Source organism: Sprattus sprattus, assembly GCF_963457725.1.
Source record: "Sprattus sprattus genome assembly, chromosome: 3".
Lineage (NCBI taxonomy): Eukaryota > Metazoa > Chordata > Actinopteri > Clupeiformes > Clupeidae > Sprattus > Sprattus sprattus.
In genome coordinates, this window is record NC_137922.1 from 40,017,742 (window position 1) to 40,034,309 (window position 16,568).

The 16,568-nt window shown below is 48.5% G+C and overlaps 1 protein-coding gene across 1 annotated transcript in view; it reads right to left on the reverse strand.

The window, feature by feature from the left end:
• trrap (transformation/transcription domain-associated protein) overlaps window positions 1–16,568 on the reverse strand; it is a gene marked incomplete at its 3' end in the record, with an annotated part of 97,301 nt that overhangs the window by 57,523 nt on the left and 23,210 nt on the right. The window contains 18 exon segments of the mRNA XM_080834265.1: window positions 64–222; window positions 778–984; window positions 2,905–3,171; window positions 4,231–4,359; window positions 7,735–7,933; window positions 8,261–8,442; window positions 8,615–8,779; window positions 8,960–9,079; window positions 9,455–9,574; window positions 10,200–10,220; window positions 11,601–11,669; window positions 11,884–12,054; window positions 12,460–12,581; window positions 12,831–12,927; window positions 13,625–13,786; window positions 14,606–14,866; window positions 15,602–15,799; window positions 16,184–16,401. Coding sequence (XP_080690391.1) covers window positions 64–222; window positions 778–984; window positions 2,905–3,171; window positions 4,231–4,359; window positions 7,735–7,933; window positions 8,261–8,442; window positions 8,615–8,779; window positions 8,960–9,079; window positions 9,455–9,574; window positions 10,200–10,220; window positions 11,601–11,669; window positions 11,884–12,054; window positions 12,460–12,581; window positions 12,831–12,927; window positions 13,625–13,786; window positions 14,606–14,866; window positions 15,602–15,799; window positions 16,184–16,401 — 2,867 coding nt within the window.

Sequence of the window (16,568 nt, forward strand, 5' to 3'; positions counted from 1 at the left end):
TAAGAGTCCCCTTGGTTCCACCCGACACCACCCCTCCCCTCTGGTCACTTGGAACTCTCTGACCTGCTGGTCCTTGATGCGCTGCAGCTCCCACTTGATGACCACCTCGGCCAGGTCCACGGCCAGCTTGCGCTGCTCAATGGTCACACTGGGGGTGAAGCCCAGCCTCTGCATGGCACTGATCATGTGCTGTACCAGGTGGTGCCTCACCGGGTAGTACACCTGTAAGCAGAACCCAAAGACAGGTTACATGGATGTGAACACAGACCTAATTGGATGAGAGTGCTGATCAGTGTGCTGATCAGACATCAGTGACTGAAGGCAAGCCACATACATTTTTAACTAGGTCTTTCCATGACTATTAACAACCATCCATCTCTTCGTTAAACGGTGCAAGATTTTAAGCACGTACTGTCTGTGAAATCAGTTATAGCTGACAGACATCTGTGAGATTAAAACAACGTAGTCTAATAAATGTTAGGGATCGTTTCGTCCTTCATTATTCATGGATCCTTACAATCTCGGCTCTGTAAACCTTCCAAAATTCTCTCTTTTGGCATGTCCAATCTTGTACCTTATTACCAGAGCTTAGGTTGGAGATCCTCTCATTAAGAGCAAGACCGTATGCACTGTTCTCATCAACCTTCAATGGGACACCATAAAACCCGACCCTTCACTGAGAGACAATGGAGAGGCAAAGAAGAGAGAGGGGGAAAAAGACCAAAACGAGGAGGAGGAGGAGGAGGAAGAAGAAGAAGAGGAAGAAGAGGAACGAACCCTGAAGTGCTGAACGATGAGGTGGAGGATGTGCACTAGCTGGGGCACGGTGTGGCCCTCCTCCACGATGATCTTGCGTGTCCAGTGTGTGAGCATCTGGTGGCCGTCCTCCATGCGCGCCGGCACAGCCGGGGTGAGGATGGCCATGGCCTGGCGCACGATGGAGCGCGCCTCCATGGTGTGGGCCTTCAGCAGGCTGTGGAAGACCTGCAGGGACACCATGGTTACAGTGGGGCAGAATACAGTGGCGGCTGGTGACATTTTTTTGAGGGGGTGCTCAGTTAGGCGGCGCGGTTTAAATAGCTCTCCACAGTGAGAAGAAAACAGGTTTTGAGTAGAATATTTGCAGTGATGGGCAAGCTTCTTGATATTTGTAGCGAGCGAAGCGATCAGCTACTCTACAATACATTCAGCTTCACTACACAGAAGCTACACCTCATAAAGAAGTAGCAAGCTAAGTTACAAAAACCTGTCAAAAGTAGTTTGATAACTTAGTAGCTACTTTCAATTGTAGTGATCAACACAACTGTCAGTCAGATAAAAACGGTCAATTAAATTCAATCACCTGTACGTGTGTTCGTATGTTTGTGTTGGATGTCATTATGCGGACAGGAACTTTTCTTTGGCATTTTCCCAATTCGACTCCCTGAGCAGACAGCACGGACTTCCTTTATTTCTACTCTATTTTATTTTAACTTTCATCCTCTCTAGCTGTATCTGAATATCCACAGCATTCTAGTTATCCGGTTGTCTAGAATGTGCATGCAAACTACCCATTTCAAATGAATTAATTCTAAATGTATGAGCAGCGTCTGTTGTACTTGAAATTACGATACCTAGCTTTTCACTAGTCTCCACTAAAGTGACGTACTGCTTAATTTGTCTGTTTGATGGATACAGGGAATGTATGAACATTAGAAAGGTCCAGGATACATTCTTTCGAGGACACTACTGCACTACTTGATCCATAAAAGAGCTTAGCTACTGAAAAGTTACTTGGTTTTGTAAATATCAACGTTACTGCCAACCAAGCTACTAGTTAAGCTAGTAGCGTCGCTACAAGCATTACTCACTGAACAGCCCAGCTCCGGTCGAGGTACGTCCTACCGCGGTCAGTGCTTAAATCCATACATTCTGGTCCCATGTCTTTTAGTCTCTTCTTATCGACATCTGATCGTCGATTAAAAGGTATTCCACGAATAGATACTAAGGAGTTTTCAGTCGCCATACTCTCAGATTCCAATTCTCTGCTAGCCTAGCTATGGTGCTCCGGTAGATATGTGATATTTAAATGAGATGTGAGGGAATAACAAAAGGTCTCTGATTGGACAGTCCTGTCAGGATGATATATAAGAAGCCCCGTCATTGGCTGTGGGCGCAAGTGATGTGCGCCCCGGGCTCGACCTGTCATCCGCCAATGAGAAGCTGTCCTTGCTCAAATGTTCCTGCCCCTGTTTTTGGCTCCCATAGACTTCCACTTGGCCGGCGCCCACAGGGAGGAGTGGCTTCTCTCTCAATGATAACGAATGGCAATATATTATATTTGGTCACATTTAAGTGTTTTTTGACAGGGGCTTACAGTCTCCGGCACACATTTAACGCTTTAAAACGGTACATTTCTTATTAAATTATTTGATATATAATGTTTTTTGACATTTCATTTTTTTTACATTTTTTTTTTTCATCTCAAAATTGTAGGGTGGGCGGCGCCCCAGCGCCTTGTATTGACGCACCGCCACTGGCAGAATATAAGGACCAATCGCTTAGCCTCATTCTGAAGATGATGTGTTATGTTCAGGGACCTGAGGTCACGTCCTTCAGAAAACATTAAGTCTGTTTTATAATTCACAGACGTAAAGCGTATTTTTTTTTACATTTTCAAGCATATGAAGAAAACACTACAAATGATCCATAAAAAACAAAGGAACCTTTCACACCATGGTTTTCGCTCATATATCAAAACTTTAAGAACAAAGCTTTAGAACTTCTGGACTTCAGAAACTAGACGTGAAGCCCTACACTTAATGTCAGCAGAACCTAACCAAAAACAGAAAATTCTCTACTTTTCAACCAGTGCCTCCACCCACACCTGCATCGGGGTTCATAGGTCAACTGCTGTGTCCTCACCTGCAGCACGATCTTCTTGTGGATGGCGAACTTGGCGATGATGTGCGCGAGCAGCAGGTGGCCACTGTACTTGCAGGCAGGGTCGACGCAGGCCTTGGGCAGCAGGCAGGGCCAGGCGAAGGTCATGAGGCGCCGCAGCTTGCTGTTGCGGCTCTTGTTGTTGTCGTGGATGTGATGCGGCGCGTGCTCCACCAGCAGCGTGGAGAACTGCAGCAGCTGGATACGCAGCGAGTCCAGCAGGTCTGCCTGCTTCTCTGGGTCCAGGACCTAGAAGGAAGAAGAGAAGTAGGAGAGGAGGAGAGGATGAGAGAAGCACAGGACAGGAGAGACATTGATTCCTTTTGATCTACAACTCTACGGTCTACACTGGGTTTTTTTAAAGAACTGAGACATTCTGTATACGTTCAATAACCAACAAGAGTCATAGCATAGTTATGGCATTAGGAACTTCTAGGCCTTGGTTAGTTGAAGGGCCTTTAGAGCCATCACAAGAATACTAGAAACATGGTGGATGGATGGACACTTGCACAGTGATGACCATAAGCGACCCATGTGTCATGCTAGGCTGTGGCCTCTAATCCTTTGGCTGAACAGGTAGAGGAAGCGCCTACCAAGCCACAGCCATTGGGCTGTAACCACAAGGGTACAAAGCTTCTACCACAGAGTCTGCCCTCACTCTATTGCTGGGCGGTTCACATAACCGGCCTCAATGGAGTCCCTTCAAATCTGCCATTCACACAGTGACAAAAGCCAAGCCACAGACAGCAGACAAAAGATACGCATTGTGGCTAATCCTCATCGTGGACCCTCCACCCGCTCCTCCATCCACTCCACTCCACTGAGAGCCCTCAGCGTTAGGGAGCAGGGGCGTGGGGTTTCCATCACAGCTAATCAGTGCGGGGAAAAGGAGGAGGAAGGAGGAGAATCGATCCGGGGTGAGGAAGGGAGACAAACGAGGGGCCGTCAATAGCGGCGTTTGTCAATGCTCTAATCCCATTCTCTTAAGGGTGGGGAGCCCAAGACGCACGGCAAACAACAAACACGTTGACCTTTCTGGGCGAGAGTGTGACATTTCAAGGATCCGGCACGCTTGCACACACACACATCGAAACAAACACAGGCATACACACACACACACACAAACAGACACAGACACTTCACTCCGGCTTGACAAATGAGCACTTTGATGAGAAGGGAGTGACAGCTGCGCCTGAAGGGGAAGAGAGATTGGAGGCGAGGGGGGGAGGGGGAGGGGAAGGGGAGGGGGTTGATGTATGAGGCTGTGGGGTGGAGTGGGGCGGGCCAGGGCGGGGAGGGCTCGGTTACCTTGGTGATGAAAACACTGGTGATGCTCTCGGGGTTGTCGCCTTCTGGGTTGGGCGGGCCCAGGAGCGGCTCTCCCTCGCCCTTCTCAAAGCTGTGGAGGAAGGCCGGGTTCAGGATGTGCTGCAGGACCTGCAAGAAGACACAGGAAGGGAACGTGTTTTTATAAAGGCCTTCATTATACACCAACGGAATCAGCGCCTTATGAAGGTGCATGGGCACAAACAAACAATTGAGGAGGATCAGCTATACATTCGCACTGTACAGATTAACTGCATTAAAAGTCTTATGCTCTGCCTAGGTGTTTTTCACAAAAACTAATTCTGAACCCAAAAAATCAGATATAAAATTTAGAAGCCTATTTATAGACAGGCTTCAATTATACGGCTATGTCACACATTCAGGTCGCATATCACACCCGCCTCTGTCTCACTTAAATACTATTCAGACATGAAAATCTAATTTGCCCCTAATCTGAACAGTAACACATTCATACTCACACCTTATTGTACCATTAGTCTATTTATGAGTGGTCTTTATGCACTGGAAGGAAGCACCTAATGAGGCTAAATACAGTGACATTTGAATGGTCTCTAAGTATGCAACATATTTTTAGTGCACAGAATATAGTCCTCCATGCCCAAGTGTGTTCACTGAATTTATAATATACCGTCACACATATTTGTTCTACTATACCCACATCAAGACACACACAGACACACACACAAGGGTTTGTACACGCCACAGCGTGTAGAGGACATGGTTGCGCGCCTAAGCAAAGGAATATATAAGAGTGACTAGACTTGTCACAGCGAGGCGTTCATTCATCAGCTGCACCTAGCCGGCCCCCATGCATCATCCGCAGCGACGCAGCGCCACAGCACTCCGGCAGCATCTGGCAGGATGAAGCCATTAAGAAGCAGTGACAGAGAGAGAGAGAGGGGGAGGGAAAGGGGGTAATGGAGAGGGAGAGAAAAGGAGAGACATGGAGAGGGGAAGACAGCAAGAGAGGTAAAGAGAGAGACAAAGAGAGGGGGAGAGAGACAGGGTGAGATAGAGAAAAAGAGGAATAATATGCAGGAAGTGAGTGAGAGAGTGTGTAGAGGGTGAAGAGAGACAGAGAGGGAGTGTTTGGGAGGGAATCTCATACAGCCGGTACCCAAGGGGTGGGGCACCTGTTTACGGCGTGTGGCAGTCTCCTGGATATCCATCACAGCTGACACTAGCAGCTCGTTAAGCTAATGCAAGTGCGCTAGCAGCTAAGCTCTCCTCTGGCCTGGCCACTGGGCAGAGCAGGGATGAGCAGAGACACAACAACAACAACAACGAGCGGTGACGCAAGACACTGGCCAGGGAAATGATGGCTCCCACAAAAGAGAGGATAGAGAATTAACAGAGACAAAGGGAGAGAGAGAAAGCTTGAGAAAGATTCTGGGACGTGTACGAGAGTGGAAGATGCCAGCAGTCTTTTGACACAGCTGCTAAAGTGAGAATTAGTTAGGAAGTGAAAAAGTAGAGTGTGGTGACGTGCGGTGAGACAGGCTTGAAGGGAACATTTGTCGGCATCTATTATCACCCGAATTTACTCCGCAACATGTGGCTGCAACAACACACGCGCACACACACACACACACACACACACACACACACACACACACACATAGCCAAAGATCTCTCTCTTGCAAGAAATGTCTTTTACACCAGGCTTCTTGGAACTTTCACACAGTTGCTAGGGAACTGGCGAGTTTGTAAAGGGCTTTTATTCATCCACTCTCTTCCCTCTACCCTTCCACACACCTCAGAGGGTTTGCAGTGACACAAGAAAATCTCCTCCATTATTTTACCTTCAGACTTGTGAGGGATTGCAGCAGACGCATGTCTCTGGCCTCATAACAGAGCCTGCAATTTGGCCGTCCTCTTTCCTTTGTCTCCACAGCTCCTCATTATTTGCAGAGAGTATTTCCATTTTCAAAGTTGGCACCCTCTCTGTAGATGTGTGTGTCTATTTGTGTGTGTGTGACAGTGTGTATGTCTATCCGTGTGGGTGTGTGTGCGCAAGAGTGTCTATCCGGTTGTGTGTGTGTGTGCGTGTGTGTGTGCGTGCATGCACATTCCTGAGGTGACTTGTCGGTGGGTCACTGTTCTGCCTCCAGGTGCGTCTCCATTATCCCCATCCCTCTTAACAAGCTTCCTTCGTGTCCTTCCTTCAGTGAGGCTATCCATTAGCAATAGCACTCTGAGCAGCTATCATGAGCATTAACCATTATCTATTACGCCTGAGGCAAACCTCCCAACCACAGCACTCACTACGACACACACACACACACACACACACACACACACACACACACACACACACACACCACCCGCCTGCCAAAAATACACATTATGCTAAAGAGCCCAGCTGCTAAAGCTCATGGGAGCAGAGAAAATCTTCATGGGTATTCAGACCACGTCACCAGCTGTCTGCTCTTTCCATGTAGTTAGAGGAGGTACGAATTTTCCCTGGTTTAACATGTTGAGAATTGCATAGAGCAGGTTGGCAATCTTTCCAGGATGTTGAATGATGGCCTGGCAACAGCAAGTGTCTTGAGTTACAGCCTTCCTGCCGCAGGGGGTAAGAGATGGGGTTGGGGGGGGGGGGGGGGGGGTGTGTTTGTGAGGAGCCGTTTGGGTCAATTAGCGGGGTGCCAGCGGGGGCCCGGCACACGGAGCCGGCATCTGCTCCAGGCCGGAGCGGCGCGGCGGATTAAGCGAAGAAATAATGACGGTGCCACGCTGAGCCCTTGACATGGCGAACACCCGAAACGCTTCAGCTAGCAGTGGGGGACCAGATGATGAGATTCTAACACTGCCAGGCAACGGAAACAAATTGGTCATCTTTTTATTATTTAAAAAAGAAATAAAAAAAAAAACAACACCAAATATATTCATGGCATTGAATGATGAACATATGGGTTTTGCTTTGACCCAAAACCCAATTTCGGTTCTTAGGGAGTTAGATGGCGATGGATCTGTGGAGGGGGCTGAGTGGAGAAGAGTGCCTTGTGGCAGCTGTGACTGAGGGGGTCAGATCATCTCTGAGAGGTCGGCTAAGCACCAGGACACGACCACAGGCATGCGTGCATGCGTGTGTGTGTGTGTGTGTGTGTGTGTGTGTGTGTGTGTGTGTGCTTGCATACTTATTTAACAGCCGATTAGGAGCCCTTCAACACAGAAGTGTGACTGCAACATGCACCAAACCACACCCTACCCTTTATTTACTCAACACCGCACACACACACACACACACACACACACACACACACACACACACACTTAAGTCGCACAAATTGTCACATTCCCAATGAATAACTGTGAGATAATGGAAAATTCACATCCTAGAATAACAAATAATAGAAAATATGATGGCAGTCCTGACTATGCCAGTCCTGACTATGGATAACTCAACTTCAGCAGTATGGTAACCGCTCTATACAACTGTGTAGCCGACCGGAGAGCACTCACCTTGGCCTTGAGCTCGTCACCGAAATGCGGGTCGTTGAACTCGACGAAGCGGAAGAAGAGCGCGCGTTTGTGGGCGATGCTGTAGTTCTTGGGGATCTCATCCTCCATGTATTCCTTCAGGAAGGTCATGTTGCAGAGGAAGCGGCCGGTGAAGGCCCGCAGCAGCTGGAAGAGCAGCTCGATCTCAGAGTAGTTACGCCTGGTACAGGAAGGAATAACTCAGTGAGCGTGCTAAACATCGATAAACGCTAAAAGCCCAAGCGTGGTTTTGACTGGATACAGGTATCGACTTGACATTGGACATGACCACACATTAGCATAGCCAACCGTCACACAAAAAGAGCCTATATTAGCCTAGCATCACAGGGAATATTAGGACAATATTGTGGCAGTTCTCAAAATATTAATTTAACTAGATTTATTAAAAAAGAAAAAAAAATTATCTCAATGCTCCATCCAACTTAATTTAATCAGACTGGCCACAGCATTTGCACCAAACATGAAGGGTTGGGGCGGGGTTACTTACTTGCAGTAGCTGAGCAGGCAGAAGGCCAGCAGCTTGGGCTCCTTCCAGTTGGTGGAGGCCATGTTGTCTTTGCGGTGGCGCTCCTGGAAGGCCTCGCTCACCCAGACGCGCCTCAGCTGGCTCACCAGGGAGTGCTGCCCCGCCAGCCAGCCCTCGTCGTTCTTCACGATGATGCTGATGATCTGAGAGGACGAGGGGGGGACAGTTCAAGAACTCCTCTATGACATGAAAATCCTTTCCTCCCTTATCGTCTTAATTGATGCATTAAGATGAAATACGTTTTAAAAATCTGATGTTCTGAAGAGTTTTGTAAAAAAAAAATGGGACCTAGGGCTCTTTCTATGATGTGGTCACCTTGATGGCCTGGAACTGCAGGTCGAGGCGGGCTGTGCTGGTAGATGGTGAACCAGGGCGAACAGTGGGTGCAGTGCCTGGAGGCACCAGCAGGGGGACGAAGCGGCTGGGGTTGGAGGCCAGCACGTCGCGCAGGGGCTTGGCATCTTTGTGCTTTAGGAAGCTCTGCAGGAGGGGGGGGTTCACATGAGGTGGCCCTGTTATTGTCGAGACATCACCACCACCAATCTCACCGGACTAGACATTGCTCCCAATTTAATTCCTTTGTAACTGCTTGTAACTGGTAAAAGGTGAGCCACTGAACACTCAAGAGAGAGAGAGAGAGATTGTGGTCAGAGATCCTACCATGAACATGCGACTCCACTGGGGGTCGTTGAGGGTGGCCTCCATCATGAAGAGCTCCACTGTCTGAGAGGGGTGGCGCGTCAGGAACTTGATGAGGGGCTCTCTGAAGGGACTGCCGGCCTGACAACACACCAAGACACAGTCAAGGTCAAGGAGACACACACACACACACACACACACACACACACACACACACACATGTATATAGAACACAAAACATCTAACCTCTGTGAACAAACTTCAGCACAACAAAGAATATCTAGACAGCAAGCTACCAGTAATTCAATTGTGATTGACATGGGGGGGGATTGTGCTGCCTACCACTATCAATACTAGTCATATGGACACAGCAATGTCTTAGAATCAGGGAGACAGAGAGGTAGCAGATAACAGTACTGCAGTGGACAAAGGGGATGGTGGTGTCTGCTTCTATCAATACTAATCATTATAACCCAGCAGGGGCTTAGAAACCGTGAGACAGTAACGCAGGTGTACCTCTATGAGCATGGCTCTCTCGGTCTTCATCACCACCTCCAGCAGAGGCTTGACCAGTGTCTGCGGGGCGGCTGGGATCAGGTGGAAGAGGTTGATGATGGCCGAACAGATCTTCATCTCCTAGAGGGAGGGGGAGGAGGGTTAGCCGAGCTGCAGAGGAGTACACCGTGGTTTGGTCTGCCTTAACTGCACACCGGACCAAGGTTAGTTCAGGGATAAAAGATGTTTAGAGAAATGTTAAGAGGCGGGTAACGCCACGACTGCTCTCGATATAGACTCCTGTTAGCACTGTCAGGATAATACAAACAAAATGGAGTTCAGACAGCCGGAACTCGCTCGCGCCATGGGTTACGGAAAGCAAGCTGGGTTCAAAACTGCATTCAGTAAAAATGAGGCAAAAAAAATCACCACTGGTGGTCATTTGTTATTACCAATAAAACGGCAGTAGACAAGATTAAATAAAACACACACACACCATAACACATTGCACTTAAATCTTCCTTGACCAACACACAAGAAGAGGAGAGGGAGGAGGGGGGGTGGGGGTTAGGGAGAGGAAGGGGTCCTTCCTCAGGATGAGGAGGAGCACCAGAATCCATCAAACCACTAGACAGACAACAAAGAGACTACAGAGCACTCCACTCCACTAGCATCACGACCACCGTCACTATCACCAACACCATCACCATCACACCACACCACAGCCAGAACCGGCAGGGTGCCGCCGGCTGGCTCGCTCGCTCACCTCTGCCCCCTCCAATGCAGGCTGCGCCGGGGAACGGAGACAACGGAAAGTGGGGATTAGAGAGAGGCAGGAGGACGCATGACAGGGGGGGGGGGGGGGGGTACAGTGTTATTGGGGAGTCCAAGGTGTTAACTCTTAATTAATAACTTAATTAAATTGTGTGTAAAACAACGACTATTCAGAATTCATGTGTAATGGTGCCTACATAAAATGTCTAACTCAGGGGGAAAAAATGCAATGAAATTATAACTGTTCTTCTTGCAATTGCTGATAAGTACAGGCGGACATTTTGAAACATCTATCGTGATGCGATTTGGCTCAAGGAGTGCCAACAGCAGTATCATGCCCATTATCTCCCCTCATTATTTTCTCTGAAAAGCGTCGGGAAGAGAAGTAGCAGTAGTAGTTCTGCGTTCGCCTCATTATGCCGTCCTTGCGTTAGTGGTGGTCTAGGCCCTTCCCCCTTGACCTCCCAGCTTCAATGTCAATGGCAGCTGTCATCTGTCAGCGGAGTGGCGAAATTACGAGCGCTAGTCGCAGAGGGCCAATTTGCACGCAGTTACATGAAGGAAGAAAGGAAGCAAAGACAACAGAAAGAAAAGAGGGACAGAGAGAGAAAGATAAAGAGCCAGAGAGGAAGAGAGGAAGAGAGAGAGAGAGAGAGAGAGAGGGAGGGAGGTAGGGAGGGAAAGACAGAGAGAGAGAGAGAGAGAGAGAGAGAGAGAGAGAGAGAGAGAGAGAAGGAGAGAGAGAGAGAATAACAAGAACAGACGGAGGAAGAACGACTACATTCGGCAGAAGGAGCCAGTGAATGCTTTCCGCCTCACCTTTTCTTTTCTCCACAAGGTTATCTGTCCATGAGATAACGAGCATCCCACTCACCCAAGGCTCGTTACCAAGCCGACCTCGGGAGGCTGGCGCCTAATTAATCATTGATTGTAATACGGCCGCATACAACTTCACACCTCAAGCTTGAGAACCAACACACACACACACACACACACACACACCCCCACACACACACACACACACACACACTGTCGAACATACTAACAGACTGACACACACACACACACACACACACTCAAGCAGATGCGCTGTCATCGTGTAGAAAACACCCAGAGGAGGGCTATGTACCTGTGGCTACGCGTCACATTTTGAAGCTATAGTGTGGGGACATTCCAGAGCCCTCGCTGATGAGGGAATGGGGGGGGGGGGGGCTGATTTTTGTCCTTAGGCCTTCTACCTGAGGGAGACGTCTGAAGATGAGCTTTTTGCCAGAGTCAGCACACTCTCTGATGAGGTGTCAAATCACTCACACACACAAACACACACACTCCCCTTGTGTCCCCCACTGACGCCCTCTACTGCTGGCCTCCGGGTGATGGCGCTCATACTCACACTGCCATCGCTCCTCTGGCCTCCTTTGTGGGTGATAACCACCACCTCCATCCACTTCCTCAGGTGTTGCTGCACGGAGAGGAGACCGAGAAACAGAGGACGGGTGAGAGGAAGACCACACACACAAACAATTGCTAGAGTGATGGAGAAACTGTAGCTTGTTTACTGTACTGTGGTCACTTGCTGATTCTGATAACAGAATAAAGCAATAGGTCTAAAGACTAGTCAATGGCAAAAGATTCCTGCTGGACTGGGGAGGTCCCTGGACTAGAGACGGACTCACCATCATCTGATCACAGAACTTGTCGTTGAAGGAGTTGGGGAAGAGGCGCGTGACGGAGGTGAGCCGGTTGACCACGTTGAGGGTGAGGCTGCGGTAGTCGCCCAGCATCATCAGCAGGGGGCGCATGTGAGTGTGGATCTGATCCACCTCGATGGTGGCGCCCTCCAGGAACTACACACAAACACACATGGGAAAACATTTAGACAACCACACCGAAGAGCAGAGACCTTCCACCAGTACACCCTCCTCCCCCTCTGTGTCAACGGGCAGCTTTGGCCTGTCGGACCCCTGAGCTGTGGGGCGGCTCCTGGCCCCTGTGTGTCTCCATTAGGTACAGAGGGGGTTAGAGGGGGTTGGGGGGGGCTCTAGTGGCGGACCGCTAGCCGCACATGATGCATGGCGCCCAGATTAATTTTACTCTCAGCTTCGCTTCGCACCGCACTCCATCCTGTATCGATTTTCCCTGGCAGAAGTCATTAGTGATAGCAGGGCAGAGATGGGGGGGGGGGATGAGTGGGGAGAGAGAGCGAGAATGAAAGAGAGATGGTGGGAGGGAAGGGGGTATTTTAGGCCAACCTTTCTCATGCAGGCCTCCCCGGCCTCCTGCAGCTCGCTGTTGGTGGAGTTGAGGGCCTTGAAGAGGGCAGCGATGATCTTCTCCCGTGACTGAGGGAGGTAATTACACGCTGCCAGAGCATCTGCACCAAGAGAAGAGAGGAGAGGAGTCTCAATCTGCGTCTTTCTTTCATTTATTTAAAAACATCACTTACATCACCACTGACAATCAAGGTGCATTAAACACACATGACTCTCTCCGTAGCACACATATATTCAAGTATGAGTGTGTGTGTGTGTGTGTGTGTGTGTGTGTGTGAGAGAGTATGTGATGCATAAATGCAAGCGTACATGTATGTGTTACATTTATGCAAGTGTGTGTGTATACTTACTGAGTGCTGCGATGCGCAGTGGCACCAGGGAGGGCAGGCTCTTGTAGCAGGGAAGCTTCATCAGGGAGGCGTCCTCCGACTCACACAGATTCAGCAGCTAGCGGGAACACAGGCACACACAGCACAGTGAGCCACGAACCCCGCACACACACACACACACACACACACACACACACACACACAGACACAAGCACACACATATATACACACACACACTGATTTACAGGCAGCAGATACCGGAAACATCCAATAGAGGAGAATTCAGTTACCTCTGCAGCCTTAACAAATGAGGCCTAAACTTCCAGCTTAAATGGAATGATCAATAAACATGCTTCGCTAATGTAGTCGGACACCAGCCGAAAAGGATCCAGCCAGTTAGTGTTTCACAGCCTCAAACTAGGATCACTACCTCAAGAGGTACCCTGCCTCTGATTACAACCATGCCTTCTTTTTAACTCATTCAGATCAGTTCATTGGTCCTTCATTGGTTTCCACCACAGGAAATGAGAGAAAACGCTCAAACGCCACAAAACTTCCCTTCACTGCATTCACACTTTTAATATTACAATAATCCTCAATAACAAACATTCCTGCAAAATTATAAATAATAATGCGTGCATATACTAAATATTGCAATTGCAAGGCATACAAAATGCCAGTTACAACTATGCGCCTTGATACCTTGGTAGGTATGAATATTTCTTTTCCCAAACACTCGTATTTATAATAAAAAGGTACGTGTGAGTCAGTAACAGGTTTGTTGTGCATCAAAGGCTCTGAAATGGGGGCCCCACCTCTGTGTAGAAGACCTTGTGCTCCATGACGTTGAGGTCCATGGTGAAGAGGCGTGGCTGCAGGGTGGTACAGAAGGTGTTGCCCTCCATCAGGCCGATCTGGGCGTTGGCCGGCTGGTGCCGCAGCAGGTGCTTCTTGGGTGGCACCATGTCCTGCAGGACCTGAGGGGGCGGGAGAATCATGCCATGACATAAGACACTAAACTAATAGTACACAGCTTCTTAAGTCTAGCGGTGCTGTGTGCTAGCTTGTCAGTGTTTATGGCTTGCTGAATCGCTAGCCCTACGTCACGGGACAGTCCCATTTTCTCATCAGGCTACCAACATGTAAAACCCTGTCTGGCGGGCTGTCAGAAATTATCACTCAAGTGAAAAATAATTTCCTCTTGTATTCGCCTATTCTGCTTTCTTGAATTCAGAGTTGTTGATTCATAGTTTTTCCTCTCTGAAGAGTTTTGAATAATTTTCACCTGATTAATTTCAGGCAACGAAAATCTGTAAAAAGACTTTTTTCCTATCTGTGGCACCCAAGCGATGCTTTTATCTGGAGGACCATTACTGGCGTCTCAAAATTGCTTTTGTTCAATTGCCATGTCCGTAGCGTTTCCTTGAAAAGAAAATGACTTGGCATTAGGCAGCACTGGGACTATCCCCAAAACATTATGTGATGTTTTGACACAATCCCCTGAGCACTTATTAGCACACAGGGATCTGAGAAATGTACTGTCCGTTGGGTGCCACTGGGATATCACACAAACAAAAAAAACACAACCACACACACACACACACACTAAATCAAACATGGACATACACAAACACTAAGTCAAACTCACACACATACAAACTCATTCAACCGTACAAAAAACATACACACACACTGACAGATGTTCGCTCTATCACACACATACACTACAAACACACACACACACACACACACACACACACACACACACACACACACACACACACACACACACACACCTCCTTGTGGGGCTCCATGATGACGGTAACGCTCTTGCCGGTGACCTGGGCAAGCACCTGCAGAGAGTGCATGGCCTGCTTGCGCACGGTGGAGTTGGGCGACGTGACCTCGCGCACCAGGTCGTGGGTCACCATGTGGAAGCTCTTGTCCTGGGCGCTGAGCAGCTCCTCGGTCTTCTCCTCGTCCTTCAGCGGCGTGGCACAGCGTACCAGCAGCTGCTCCAGCGTCGTCTTCGCCATGGCAACCGCACCGTTAGACACCTGCGAGAAGAGGAACCTGGACTTTACATGCATTTCCTATAGATTTCCCTAGCTGTGTAGTATGTATATGTATTATGTAGGTTGAACCTGAACTTGATAGTCAGCAATTTAGCATTGGGATTACAATTTTGTACGATTATATCGACTTTTCAAGAACAATGTAAGACTAACTACAAGCAACTTCTTTTAAAAGTTGGAGACGTAATGTATAACAATTTCCTGTATGTCTTGTTCAGAAAAAGACATCAGTGAAAGGAGCTGTATGATAATGTATAACTATAGTGCGTATTAAGGGACCACTGCCATCAGCAGAGTGATGGTCAAAGCGCACTCATACAAAAGCAGCCAAACCAATAACGCGCGCACACACACACACACCATTTCTAAATGAGCCATAAGTTCCCTGTGACAAGCCATCATGACAGTCCTTTGACAGTTCATTTCTACTAATCAAGAGTGATGGATAAAGGGTGACACTTCATGTGTTACAAATCAGGCCCAGGCATAACTCAGGCAAAGACAGAACAGCCTGGGCCGGGAAAATAACATTTCCCACTTTGGTGTGCCAATTTACATTTAGATGTGCTGAGCTTCTCTTCACCTTCAGTTTCTGTACAAGGGATTTCCTCCTCCCCATGCAACCCCCAGCCCATTTAAATTATTATTTTTTTTCTTCTCAAAGTGCGAACGGTGCTATGCTGTCTGGGTTGAAGTTCATGTTGGGTCGGCTCGTACCTCTCCTGTAAGGTCCATCATGACGAAGAGCAGGGCCTTGAGGAAGGTGAGCTGGTTCTGGAGGACCCAGATAAGGGGTAGGCGCTCCATGAGGAACTTGATGGAGACCACGCCGCCAAGCTTGGCGTACCAGGCCTGCTCGTAGCAGCAGGCGCACAGGCGCTCCACGATGTAGGAGAACAGGGGCAGCTGGCAGGCCTGGGGGTGGAGGGGGAGAGAAGGGGAAGACAATCACTCAAGTCAGCCCCATTTACAGTACACACAAACACTTTATCAACTAAATACTCCAGGGACTGATTTCTCGAGGGACTGCAGAATGCACATATGATACAGTTTTTGACTAATTACGATATAATTAAAACAAAGTTAACCATTTCATTGTTTTGAATCAAATACAAGATTTCATCATTTAACCACCACACTTCTTTAAATTTGCTAATTTAATTTGCAAACTTTGTAAGAAAGCAAATCTGAATGACTGAGTAAAGGCCTTGAAGGAAGGACACACTTGACTAGGCAGCAGCCCAAAAAACAAACACAGCGCCCCCCCTACAGCCAACAACAGGCAGCACGCCCCCTCACCCTCTCTTTGGAGCCCAGGATGATGCTGGCCACGTCGAAGATGACAGCCAGCGCCACCTCACCGATCTTGCACAGCTCCTTCTCCTCGTAGGCCATGCAGATGGCGATGGCGTCGATGAGCACCAGCGGGTCCATGCCCTTGGAGCCGTTCTCCTCACTGTGGAACATGGCAGTGCTGGGCTGGCTCCCCAGCTGGTAGCACGGCAACAGGAATGGGCCTGGGAGGAGAGAGGGAGAGGAAAGAACACAAAAAAACTGAATCCAGATCAGTGGAGAATGAGTGCAGAGACATAAGCCCAGGAAGTAACTGGGGGTATTTCTATGGGTAATTTATTCTCCCCGGGCTAATAATTCATTACATTTGGCGTTTTTATGCTTGACAGCT